Raw genomic sequence first — 12,319 nt, forward strand, 5'->3', positions numbered from 1 at the left:
GAATGAACTTTTAATATAAAGACATCTCAATCATACAGTAGGATCTAATGCTACATTAATGCTACATTAATGAAGATTCAAACTTCATTGTTACACATTTTGGGTTAAGGATAATCTAGAGTTGTGGTGTTTTATTAATGGATTTTAAGACCATTTATTTACTTTAAGGTTACATTTACATAGTGGTTAATTATGGTTATAGAGTANAATTTTAAGACCTTTTATTTACTTTAAGGTTACATTTACATAGTGGTTAATTATGGTCATAGAGTATGAAAGTTACGATTCTTGATATGTCTCATGGAAGGTCAAGGGTATTATTTTGAGGATAGAAAGCACAAACGCTCTTTTTACTACATTTTCCATGTAGTTTAGGCTGCATGCTTATTAAGTTTTACCTGATCTATCTTGCTTATGAAGTGATTCGAATCTCAAACAAATTTTCTTTTCTTGAGATATTTTATTAACAAGGTAATCTAGATCTTACTATCTCTTTAGGTGATTTCTTGTCGTTTTGGGGTTTTTGGATGTTTAGATCTAAATGTCTTATTCTTCGGTCAGTTTGTTAGATCAAATTTTCAAAAGTTATAGTCATTTGGGATGATTTGGCGGTTTTAGCATTTGTGATCTAGGGGATTGCATATCCATGAGGGTTCACGAGAGTTCTTAGATCCAATTAGTTAGTTCTTTCAATGCACATTTTATGTTTTACTGTGATTATTTGTCAGCATATCCATGCTGTATCGTACTCATGCTTGGTAAGAAGCTGAACTTTTATTGAAAAAAAAAATCAAAGAATACAATGGCGAAAGAAAAGAAAAGCCAAAAAAAAAAAAGAAAGAAAAAAAGAAAAATGGAAAATAGGAGTCTGACACTCACTACATAAAGGACTAAAGTTCAAATGAGCAAGACCAATGTTATAATTGCAAAACGGTCTAGTGATCGACACCCAAAAAGAAGAATTAGACCTCTCCAACTCCCTAACTTCCTCCCTGTATTATGCTCATGTCAAACTGTCTGCGCTGCAATTCTGAAGCTGTGACCACTGTTTTACATTTGGAATTCTGTATGATGGCTTACATAATAGTTTGTGCGCTGTGGTTACATCACAAGAGCAGTTTATTTCAGAGTAAACTTTAAAGCGACTATTAAATTTGCAGGTTTATTTTTAAAGCTTTGTTTCTATTTGCAGGTTTCTTGTTAAAGAGAAGTGCAAAAACTAATGGTTGGAGCAGGCGATGGTTTGTTTTGAATGAGAAGACTGGAAAGGTATGTAAAATTTTGTGAATGTTTACTGTAATGGTCAGTAGAAATGGGTGGTTCCTGTGAATGTTTACCATTTGTTGTTCATATATTTTTCAGCAGGTCCATTTAATGTAAATTCTACAGGTTTTAGCACTGGACATCACATCAGTATTAATGCTTTATTATTAATGTATAAATGAAGATATGATTTTAGAATGTAGGAACCTACAGTGTTGTAACACAAACAGCTGATGTGTTCAAGGTAGTTGGAGCTTATACTTGAAGCCAAAATAAGTGTTTTATTGTGTGTATCTTGAAGAAGTCTTTGCATGCATCAATATGCTCCTTGGAGTAAAATTTACTCTCTCCATTCAAGTTCGGTTAGGGACTGCCTGCATGTATGCTTCTACCAGATTGTGCTTCTTGTTTTCAAGTGGAAAACTTGTTTCATTTGTTTTTCAATGTGCTCTTTGAACATATGATGTATATATGAATATCACATCTGAAGTTTTGGTAAATAAGTTCACTTATGAGTTTCTGCCATGCCATCTTTTCGTGTTGACCCGGAGAGACGATTATTTACTAATATTATGCCCGCATTGTGCAGCTTGGATACACCAAGAAGCAAGAAGAGAGAGACTTTCGTGGTGTCATTCCTTTAGAGGTATGCAGAGCATAATGAACCACCGACCCCCACGTAAACAGGCACACCCACATAAACAATGCCATCTCGTTCCACAATTTTAAGTATCCCGAATAATTATTTGCTTTTTAACAGTGATTTTGTCATGTATTACTGTTGGTTATCTGAATGGCCACATTGACTGCCAAAAATGTTTACAGGATTGTAATATAGAAGAAGTTACAGATGAGGAACAGCCTCCACCTTCAAAGAGTTCTAAGGATAAGAAGGCAAATGGGCCAGATTCTGGAAAGGGACCAAGTCTTGCGTTTAAGATTACCAGCAAAGTTCCATATAAAACTGTTTTAAAAGGTAAATTTACTAAGGTTCTTTTATGTTTATTGCAAGTGTCGTAATATTCTGTTTATAAATGTTACAAATCTGTAAATTCTATGTTGAAAACCTGTTTGTTGGTTCAATTGTGCTTTGTTCTTCAGCCCATAGTGCTGTTGTTTTGAAAGCCGAGAGCGTCGCTGACAAGGTGGAATGGACGAACAAGATACGCCGTGTCATTCAACCGTCCCGAGGAGGACAAACGAAAGGTTCATCCTCTGGAGGTGGTCTTACCTTGCGGCAAAGTCTATCTGATGGCTCTCTAGTATATCATCGAACTCTGCTCGATTATTACCTAGCTTTACTCTGATTTTGTCTAATTTTCTTGTGAGAAGACGTCTAAAATAGCACTTGTCATGCACTTTAAATTTCTTTTACTTCTTACTCTTGATTATAGTTTGGAATTAACATTATAGAGTTTATCCACTTTTTCTTTAGGACACAATGACTCGAAAACCTGCTGATCCTGAAGAAGAGCTGCGGTGGATGTCTCAAGAAGTTCGTGGTTACGTTGAAGCAGTTTTAAATAGTTTGGCTGCAAATGTCCCCAAGGTAATTTATGTAGAAACTGTTAGGAATCACGGTTCTCCAAAATGGTATGATATGGTCCACTTTGAGCGTAAGCTTTCATGACTTTGCTTTGAGCTTTCCCAAAAGGCCTGGAGATGTATTCCTTACTTATAAACCCATGATCAATCCCTAAACTAGCCCATGTGGGACTACCTCCCAACAATCCTCCCCTCGAACAAAGTACACAATAGAGCCCTCGAACAGCCTCCCCTTAATCGAGGCTCGACTCCTTCTCTGGAGGCCTCGAACAAAGTACACCATTTGTTCGACACTTGTGGCTAAGTTAAGGGCATGACTCTGATGCCATGTTGAGAATCTCGACTCTCCACAATGGTATGATATCGTCCCCTTTGAGCATAAGCTCTCATGACTTTGCTTTGGGCTTCCCCAAAAGGCCTCATACCAATGGAGATGTATTCCTTACTTATAAATCCATGATCATTCTCTAAATTAGCCAATGTGTGACTCCCTCCTAACAAATGTCAATAGAAACTTATATTTGAATGATTATCCCATGTAGTTCATGTCTTTGTCTTCAACACAGTTTATTTCATTAGCGAGTTGTTGAATTTTGCAGGCTGTTGTACTTTGTCAAGTTGAGAAGGCCAAGGAAGACATGCTAAACCAATTATATAGCTCGATCAGGTAGAGTTTGGGTTTAATGTTGGTATAGACTCTATATTCTTACATATTTTCTATTTTAATTCTACTTTTAACGCTTAAATATTTTCATTTTAACGTTGACTGTTGATCGTAAGTTCGAAATCCATCTTATTGTATGCTCATGATGAACAGTGGCCAAAGCTCAGCCAGGATTGAGGAGCTTCTTCTGGAGGACCCAAACGTAAAACGGAGGAGAGAACGTTATCAAAAACAATCCTCTCTCCTTTCGAAACTTACGCGCCAGCTCAGCATCCACGATAATAGTGCAGCTGCTGCTGGTTGGTCCGACAATGATGCAGCAGGTAATCTTAGCCACTAGTTGCAGCAAATATATTACGTTACTGATCTGCTTGATTTTTGTAAAATGAAACTGGAGTAGAAACATGGCATCATTTTGTTTTTCGCGATTATACAACTTAACCTGCAAACCTGCGACGAATCTTTGCAGAAAGTAGTCCCCGAACTAGCGGAACGCCTGGAGATGACTGGAAATCTGCATTTGATGCAGCTGCTAATGGTCGGGTCGACTCCAGAAGATCTTCTTCCAATGGTCGCAGTAGGTATTCTAACGATCCCACACAAAATGGTGACATATACTCAGGTTCAAACTCGAGCAGTCGTCGTACTCCAAACCGTCTGCCACCAGCACCTCCACAGTCATCTTCTGGTTCCAAATACTTCTAGCATCACAACAGACCTTGATGATTCATATTCTCAGCAACATTGGGTCATATTTAGTGATCTCCTCAAGTTCATATTCCTACTAGAAACTTCAAAGTGGAGAGAGAGGTTTGTGTATATATACAACATTTCTCAGTCTCAGGTTATACTCTGCTTTCTTCATAAATACAAGACTAGATTCAAGTTTTTGTTCTACCATTCATTTTTGGACAAGAAAAATGTATTTGAATGCATTAGTTATGCTTTTGTTTGTACTATCATATCCATTTCTAATGGGTTATAATATAATATTCAGTTATTTCTTAGTGTAAAGTGAATCTTGAATAGAATTTGTGATGGTGGATTTGGAAAGAGCTGGTTAGAAAGAGAAGAACTCTTGGATTGTAATGACTTGGCAATAGATCGCTTCTTCTAAACTACTCCGTTCGTTACGCTTGTAACAATTCAATTATGGTGTAGAACTCTTGGATTGTAATGACTTGGCAATAGATCGCTTCTTCTAAAGTACTCCGTTACGCTTGTAACAATTCAATTATGGTGTCCCTATATATGTGATCTTCTAAAGTACTCCGTTCGTGTTACGCTTATATGTGATTAAATTATTGACCAGGAAGTACTCCGTTCGGTACGCTTCAATTATGGTGTCCCTATATATGTGATTGAATTATTGACCAGGAATTGTAATGTCTATTCTGATATTGCCTCAATGGTGCGCTAATCTTTTGAATCTGGTACTAGAACAATGTTCTCTTTCAAACCTTTCCTCCAGGAGAGCGGCCTTGTAATTTCTTTCAAGCCTTGTAATTTCTTTCAAACTTGCTTGAGATAAGTAAAAATGAGTATTTAGAGATGCAGATAAGTAAAAATGAGTATTTAGAGATGCTTTCTTAGATCCTAAGACAGCTCACTCTAGAATTAGCTTTATATAGACTTATCTAATGAATTGGTAAAATACTAATCTTTACAAACATTTTCAAGCGGCACTAAGATTTCCAAGGTCTAGCCAAAGTTTAGTTCAGGATCCCACTACTCATCGTATTTGGTTTGGTATTGCTACCGCGCATGACTTCGAAAGTCATGATAATATTACTGAAGAACGTCTATATCAAACTATTTTTGCTTCACATTTCGGACAATTGGCAAAATTTTGCTGTGGACTTCTAGAAATCTCTTTCATGTAGCTTGACAAGGTAATTTTGAAGCATGGTTACAAGACCCTTTACATGTAAGACCTATTGCTCATACAATTTGGGATCCTCATTTTGGTCAATCGACGATCGAAGCTTTTACACGAGGGGGTGCTCTTGGCCCAGTAAATGACTTTGAATTAAAAGAAGAAAATAATACTTATGACATAAATAGTCTTAAAGGGTAGTTCGACTATTTATTACCTCTATTCTCTACTTGATATACTATTATTATAAAAAAATTTGGGCTCTATTCTCTACTTGATATACTATTATTATAAAAAATTTTGGGCTAAAAAATTTCTCTATTCTCGTACATTCACTAGTAATGTAAATACCTCTTGAATCTTCTGTATCTTACTTCTTATAATTGGTCCTTCGATACATGTAATGGATCAGTAGTTGGATTCATATCGATGTGGCTTAGTCCTGAATGTGTACGTTCAATCTTCTGAGCCAGATCGAATGAAGTATCATATGGAAAGCATCATATCTCTTGGGAGTTCCATTAATCACAAAGTGTCTCTGAACTTGCTTCACTCTCCTTTGCATTCTCAAGTATTGAGATTGAGATATCCCTCTTAGTATCTCTTTTATGTTTCCTATATCCTTCACTTCTATTTGCACACCAAATGAATTCCAATTCAAAACATCACTGAAAGGAGGGACATAGCTTTCTGATATCAACACAGGTACACATTCAGCATATATAGCTTCCACAACTCTTGGACTCGCTACTTCATACCCGCTCGGGCATAAACAAAACCGACTCTTCTTCAACATCGACTCGTATGATACTCCGCTTGGAAGCTCGTCGTAAACAACCACGTCATCGTCTTTTTCCTTCCACTTTTGCAGTAGTAAGTACCTTATGTGGCCGTGTAAACGACCTGCAAAGAATGCAAGAATAGGTCGACGAGAAGGCGAGAGTCCCCCGAGAAGTCCATCGATTTCTCCCGTTCGAAGATGGATTTCTGGGAACGATGCGTCTTTAGAGGGATGGAAACCTTCTGAAACATTTGCATTACACAATACCCTGATGGAGTTGTTGAATAAAAGTGGAACGTACGAGGTGGTTCGTGGCCCCTGCGAGACGAAGAAAGAAAGCTTAGATCGAAGCCAATGGCTTTATGCTCAAAGTGGACGATATCATATCATTATGGAGAGTCGTTATTCCTAAAATGGTATTAGAGCCATGCCCTTAACTTAGTCATGCCAATAGAATCCTCAAGTGTCAAACACAAGAAATTGCTAGCCTCAAAGGTGTAGTCAAAAGTGACTCATGTGTCGAATAAAGGGTGTACTTTGTTCGAGGGCTCTAGAGAAAGGAGTCGACCTCGATTAAGGGGAGATTATTCGAGGCCTACATAACCCCACGGGAGGCTTTATGGTGTACTTTGATCGAGGGGAGGATTGTTGAGAATACATCTCCATTGATATGAGGCCTTTTGGGGAAGCTCAAAGCAAAACCATGAGAGCTTATGCTCAAAGTGGACAATATCATACCATTGTGGAGACCCATTATTCCTAACAAAGTATCAGAGCCATGCCCTTAACTTACCCATATTAATAAAATCCTCAAATGTCGAACAAAGAAGTGAGCCTCGAAGGGTAGTCAAAAGTGACTCAAGTGTCGAACAAAGGGTGTACTTTGTTCGAGGACTTTAGAGAAAGGAGTCGAGCCTCGATTAAGGGAAGGCTATGCGAGGGCTACATTGACCTCCTGAGAGGCTCTATGGTGTACTTTGTTAAAGTGGACAATATCATACCATTATGAAGAGTCGTTATTCCTAACATTCCAAAGCTGCTTACCCAATCATGACACGAAAGCATGAAGTGGTCAGCACCGAGGCTGCGATTCCAAAAAGAATGCTTGTTCGAGATGACATTGATGTAGTCTTGGACTGCAACGCCAATGGCATTAACATCATGAGAGTTTGGTTCATAGAGATATTGAACCAAATTGACAACGCTGAAAGGGAGGAAATAGAGAAGGGCTTGATCAGGGTCATTGGTTGTGTATGAGTTTCCCTTCTCCATTTCATGAATGAACCTTCCTTCTGTGGAGTATATGCTCTTGCATGGACCTTCATGGAACATTGGTGGCTCTCCTTCCTTGTATATGTATATCTTTAAAAGCCTTTCCATTTCTAGGTAGCTCCTGCACACGAACCCGAACCCGATGAAGTTATATGTTCTAGTTCGGGTTTGAGTTTAGTTTCAATTTAGTCTCTAAACTTTTAAAAAATTCGTAGATGTTTACTAGATTTCTCTACCACCGATGAAAATTAACAAAGATTTAATGTAAACATTAGTCATGGATACAATGAGAGACCTTGGCCCCGAGTAGAGGCAAGGTCGAGCTAAGTGACTTGGCCTAGTGTAGAGGCAAGTCGGTTGTGTAGTAGACGATTGAACATGCACGCGCAGACGACGTGTGTGGTCGAACAAGCTTGGATTTCGCACAAGCGATATTCGGTTGGCAAATACAAACCTCGCCTAGGGTCCGATGAAACCACAAAACCTGGGTGAAAAATATATNATACAATGAGAGACCTTGGCCCCGAGTAGAGGCAAGGTCGAGCTAAGTGACTTGGCCTAGTGTAGAGGCAAGTCGGTTGTGTAGTAGACGATTGAACATGCACGCGCAGACGACGTGTGTGGTCGAACAAGCTTGGATTTCGCACAAGCGATATTCGGTTGGCAAATACAAACCTCGCCTAGGGTCCGATGAAACCACAAAACCTGGGTGAAAAATATATATGGGACTTGATTCCCCTTAAGGTTGGTCGCAAGTGTGTCAAGATCACGACGCCAGATGGTTGAAAAAGTAGGACCAAGACACATAAGGTTAAAATTGTCATTTAAACTAAACTATAAAATCCAAATTGAAACCAAAATTGAGACACATGAGGTTAAAATTGTCATTTAAAGTAAACTATAGAATCCAAATTGAAACCGAAATTGAGACACATAAGGTTAAATCTGTCATTTAAACTAAACTATAAAATCCAAATTGAAACCGAAATTGAGACACATAAAGTTAAAATTGTCATTTAAACTAAACTATAGAATCTAAATTGAAACCGAAATCGAGACACATAAGGTTAAAATTGTCATTTAAACTAAACTATAGAATCCAAATTGAAACCAAAATTGAGACACATAAGGTTAAAATTGTCATTTAAACTAAACTATAGAATCCAAATTGAAACCGAAGTCGAGACACATAAGTTTAAAATTGTCATTTAAACTAAACTATAGAATCCAAATTGAAATCAAAATCGAGACACGTAAGGTTAAAATTGTCATTTAAACTCATACCTGTGGAAAGCATTTGGGTTTCTATATATTGGACCTCTAGGAACATAGTCAGGATCATCATGTACAGACGTAAGGTTAAAATTGTCATTTAAACTCGTACCTGTGGAAAGCATTTGGGTTTCTATATATTGGACCTCTAGGAACATAGTCAGGATCATCATGTACAGACGTAAGGTTACGAACTCGACCCGCTTCTCTTATCGCTGCTCTTGCTCTTACCAACTTCTCCTCTATTTTCTCCAACTTAGTGTATCTCTCAACTCTACTGATCCCCGAAGTTGCATCTTTTCCCTTATGTTCTTTATTTTCAGGTACCGTCTTTTGTGATCCTTCCTAATGATCATGATCCAAGTCAACGAGGTTACAAAAGGTACAAACGAGTTAGATTTGCAACGATAAATTTTATACTTACAATGGGAGAGGAAAAAGAGTGTCCCTTGAGGTCCAAAGCAGCTGGGTCAAGCAAGTGAGGAGCAAAACTTGAGAAGACCTTATCCAAGCCAGTCGTCCAAGGAACCTCCAAATCAAGCTTGCAAACTAGAGAAACAAGTACAAGAGAAGGAAGAAAAATTAACACAAACAAAAATGGGTTAAAAGATGAGAAGAAGAATGGCTTCTTAGAATGCTCCATTTCTCCTTCTCCATGCCTTTGATCTGCCATAATCATCCTCATAAGTGATACTATGCTTGTGAATGTGTGCTAATAACTATAATGTTCTACAGCTCATAAAACACAAGATTCATTGCTTCTTTGTGAGTCAATTCCTTGCTGAAAATGAGAGAGATTCTCGATTCATATAGTTTGTTCTTCCCATTATTGTATTTTCCTTCTAAAGAGAGACCGTTACGGCAGTACTATGTCAAACATAATAATCATTCTCCTGTCTAGTAGCGTACATGTTCGTAATATCGTGAATGAATAGGGATATCCCCCAATGCATAAACACATAATACAACTCCGCTAGCATCTTCTTTATATCATAACATTGTTCACATCAATTCTTGGAACATTCATCTTATCTGTGTTGTCCCATATTGGTTGGGGAGGAAAACAAAACACCATTTATAAAGGTGTGGAAACCTTCCCCTAGCAGATGTATTTTAAAGCCTTGAGGGGAAGCCCAAAAGGAAAAACCTAAAGAGGACAATATTTGTAAGCAGTGAGCTTGGGCCATCACAGCATCTTTCATACTAGTTGTCGTTTTGCCTGTCAATAATATCATATCATTCATGTAACATATAAGTCATATCATACATAACAATCCATACCATGCACATATCATATCGTATATCATAAGAGTCGCATAATATATCCTGAATATGCCTTCAACAAATCATATCATAACATATCATATCATAAAAGCTCCTGCCCTATTGAATAACCCTTTTTAAAGTACCTCAAGTTCATCTGAATCAGAAGGGCCTTTAATTAAAGCTGAGAAATTGGAGAAGGAAAAATGGATGAAAAAGGGGGCAATCCATGATTATAGCGACTGTATGAAAAGAATAATACAACAGCTCAAAAGTAATAGATACCAGGAAGGGCTTATACAACAAAATTTCCTGGAACTATTTGTTCTCTCACGTACTCTAACAACAATATGCAGAAATAATCTTAAAATAGCAAACCATGAAAAAATGATGCACACAACAAAAACAACTATTCCTTTGTTTTCCAGAAAAGTTTGATTCTTCTGGACCCTTTCAATCTCAGATCTGCAAAACAAAACAGAAGCTTTCAGCATCTTCCATCTCTACAAGAAGATTTCTACAAAGAGAAATTTGCACATTTTTTGAAGTAACAAAGATTCCCAAGTCTTTTTTTCCCCAAAGGAAATGTTAGGTAAGAATGATCAAGAAATGAGAACATTTGCCAGGAATTTTATTGGATACGATACATGGAAAACAGTTTGAAGAAAGTAGGAAGGAAAATAATAAACAAAGAAAAACAATATTTATGCATTCTCTCTCCGGGCACGAGCGGGAACATCAAAATGAAAGACCGAAGACATGTATATGACACGGAACGAAATATTCAAAAATACGTGAGATGATTTGATAGGTTGTCTGCAAAAAGAGTTTACCGACCGCATAACAATTTGTTGTTGTGTGTAGCGTGTGGGGCCATGTCGCCTGAGCAATCATAGTACGGCCGCTCATCAAATATCAAAGAAACATTTTCAGAAGTGTTTTTAAAATTACAAAAAATGAAAAAAAGAAGGGGGAAAAAGTTTTCAAAACAAAAGAAAAGGTAAAAACAAACAATTTCCTCAAGTAAATATCATAGCTATGAGTAACGAAAACTTCCTGGATAGCTACACATTCTTTGATTAAAAATACTTCCCATAACTCCTTTCAAAATATGGTTTGGGCAGCCACTACAACACTCAAACTACTGCATAAAAGTACTATTTTGATAAAAATAGAACATAGGAACAGTTATAAGATGTTTGTGTGGTGGTGGGTGGGGGGGCAAAAACCTGAGAATAGCATTATGCCTTTGCAGACCATCCAACTGCAAGGAAACAGTGGACTTCCAAGAAATGAGATCATGAAGATCTTTATCCTGCAATGACAACAAACCAATGTTAATTGGCATTGTTATTAGTAGAAGATGGATTGAAAGGAGAAGAGTATGACATACTGTGCTATCCTGGACTTTAAGAATATTTCTTATATCCTCACGAGTCTTCTCAATAAGTAGACCATTATTTCCTATATCTTTGTCGAACTCTTTGAATATATTGCCATATTTGGAAGTTGAGTCCTCGAGATACCGCTCCAAAACAGATAGACTTCGGTCTAATGAACGAACTTTCTGCGTCAAAATTTTGAGAACAGTGTCACCAGGCATTCTGCCAGGTTGTTGATGGTGTGATTCTTCGACCGGATCAGGTATATTACTCTTTGAAAGTTCTAAAACGACATCATCATCATCACTTTCCTCATTAGCAAGAGATTGCGACTCTCTACGATGTTGTTGTCCTACATCATTGGATCCAGGCTGGGACGGAGTTACTCGCTTATCGATAGTAGCTTCATCTGATATAGAGGGTTTATGTTGAGCAGATATTAAATCCTCTAGCATCATTTCAACAGCATCCATTCCGTAAACTTCAACAGTGCTGAGTGTGCAATAGAATTCTGAACCATAGTGGGTAAGAAGATTCAACTTTAAGTATCTCACCCATTTTGGATCCTTGAGAACAAATCTATGTGCATGTTTTGCATTTGGAGCAGTGAAATTCCCAAGCTTGAACCAAACATCTGTTGGATAAACCAAACTGCCATGTAGCTCGAATTCTTTCAAGTTAGAAGAATGGTGCTCAAAATTAGCGATTTCGATTGTTACTACTAAGGTTTCTTCTGAAAGTTCTATGACAACAAATTTCTCTTCAGCAGAACATGGATTTCTGAGGTACTTATCTTTGTCCTTGCCTAAGATGTTAGAAGCTCCTTTTGCTTCCTTGTTGAAAGCCAACACCTTTGCTCCCTTTGAAGCTGAAGCGTAATTGTACTCTGCACCACCAGGTTCTACTCTATGGATAGTATTCCCAGCCTGACCAGTTTCATCCTTAGTCCGAGATGTAAAGACTCTGCTTTTGAATTCTTCAAGGCCCAGTAGAACAGTGTC

General features: G+C 37.7%; 3 protein-coding genes across 3 annotated transcripts; 1 reads left to right on the forward strand and 2 right to left on the reverse strand.

The window, feature by feature from the left end:
* Nucleotides 1–1,192: 1,192 nt before the first annotated feature.
* Nucleotides 1,193–4,557, forward strand: LOC111785870 (dynamin-2A-like; the record flags this gene model as incomplete). Its single annotated transcript, XM_023666230.1, is given in 8 exon segments — nt 1,193–1,269; nt 1,853–1,909; nt 2,089–2,239; nt 2,365–2,525; nt 2,699–2,812; nt 3,408–3,475; nt 3,626–3,795; nt 3,942–4,557. Coding segments are annotated over 8 exon segments (1,034 nt in total), but the record flags the coding sequence as incomplete, so codon positions are not given.
* Nucleotides 4,558–5,475: 918 nt separating this feature from the next.
* Nucleotides 5,476–9,592, reverse strand: LOC111785872 (probable glycosyltransferase At5g03795). The gene is made up of 4 exons (XM_023666232.1): nt 9,098–9,592; nt 8,786–9,018; nt 7,174–7,522; nt 5,476–6,447 (listed from the first exon to the last, which is right to left on the reverse strand). Exons 1-4 carry the CDS (start codon nt 9,356–9,358, stop codon nt 5,785–5,787), a joined length of 1,506 nt encoding a protein of 501 aa, XP_023522000.1. The 5' UTR covers nt 9,359–9,592; the 3' UTR covers nt 5,476–5,784.
* Nucleotides 9,593–10,143: 551 nt separating this feature from the next.
* Nucleotides 10,144–12,316, reverse strand: LOC111785871 (SUN domain-containing protein 4-like; the record flags this gene model as incomplete). Its single annotated transcript, XM_023666231.1, has 3 exons — nt 10,144–10,401; nt 11,166–11,251; nt 11,330–12,316. Coding segments are annotated over 3 exons (1,305 nt in total), but the record flags the coding sequence as incomplete, so codon positions are not given.
* Nucleotides 12,317–12,319: the final 3 nt, after the last annotated feature.

The sequence above is a fragment of the Cucurbita pepo genome, unplaced genomic scaffold (genome assembly GCF_002806865.2).
Source record: "Cucurbita pepo subsp. pepo cultivar mu-cu-16 unplaced genomic scaffold, ASM280686v2 Cp4.1_scaffold000795, whole genome shotgun sequence".
Lineage (NCBI taxonomy): Eukaryota > Viridiplantae > Streptophyta > Magnoliopsida > Cucurbitales > Cucurbitaceae > Cucurbita > Cucurbita pepo.

Excerpts from the sequence above, each read along its gene's own strand:
- LOC111785872 (XM_023666232.1), bottom strand. The coding sequence starts at position 9,358 with ATGAGGATGATTATGGCAGATCAAAGGCATGGAGAAGGAGAAATGGAG. Across the intron at positions 9,019-9,097 it reads ACTCTTTTTCCTCTCCCATT|GAAGGATCACAAAAGACGGT; the intron begins GTAAGTATAAAA and ends CATGATCATTAG. Across the intron at positions 7,523-8,785 it reads AACCCAAATGCTTTCCACAG|GAGCTACCTAGAAATGGAAA; the intron begins GTACGAGTTTAA and ends GTTCGTGTGCAG.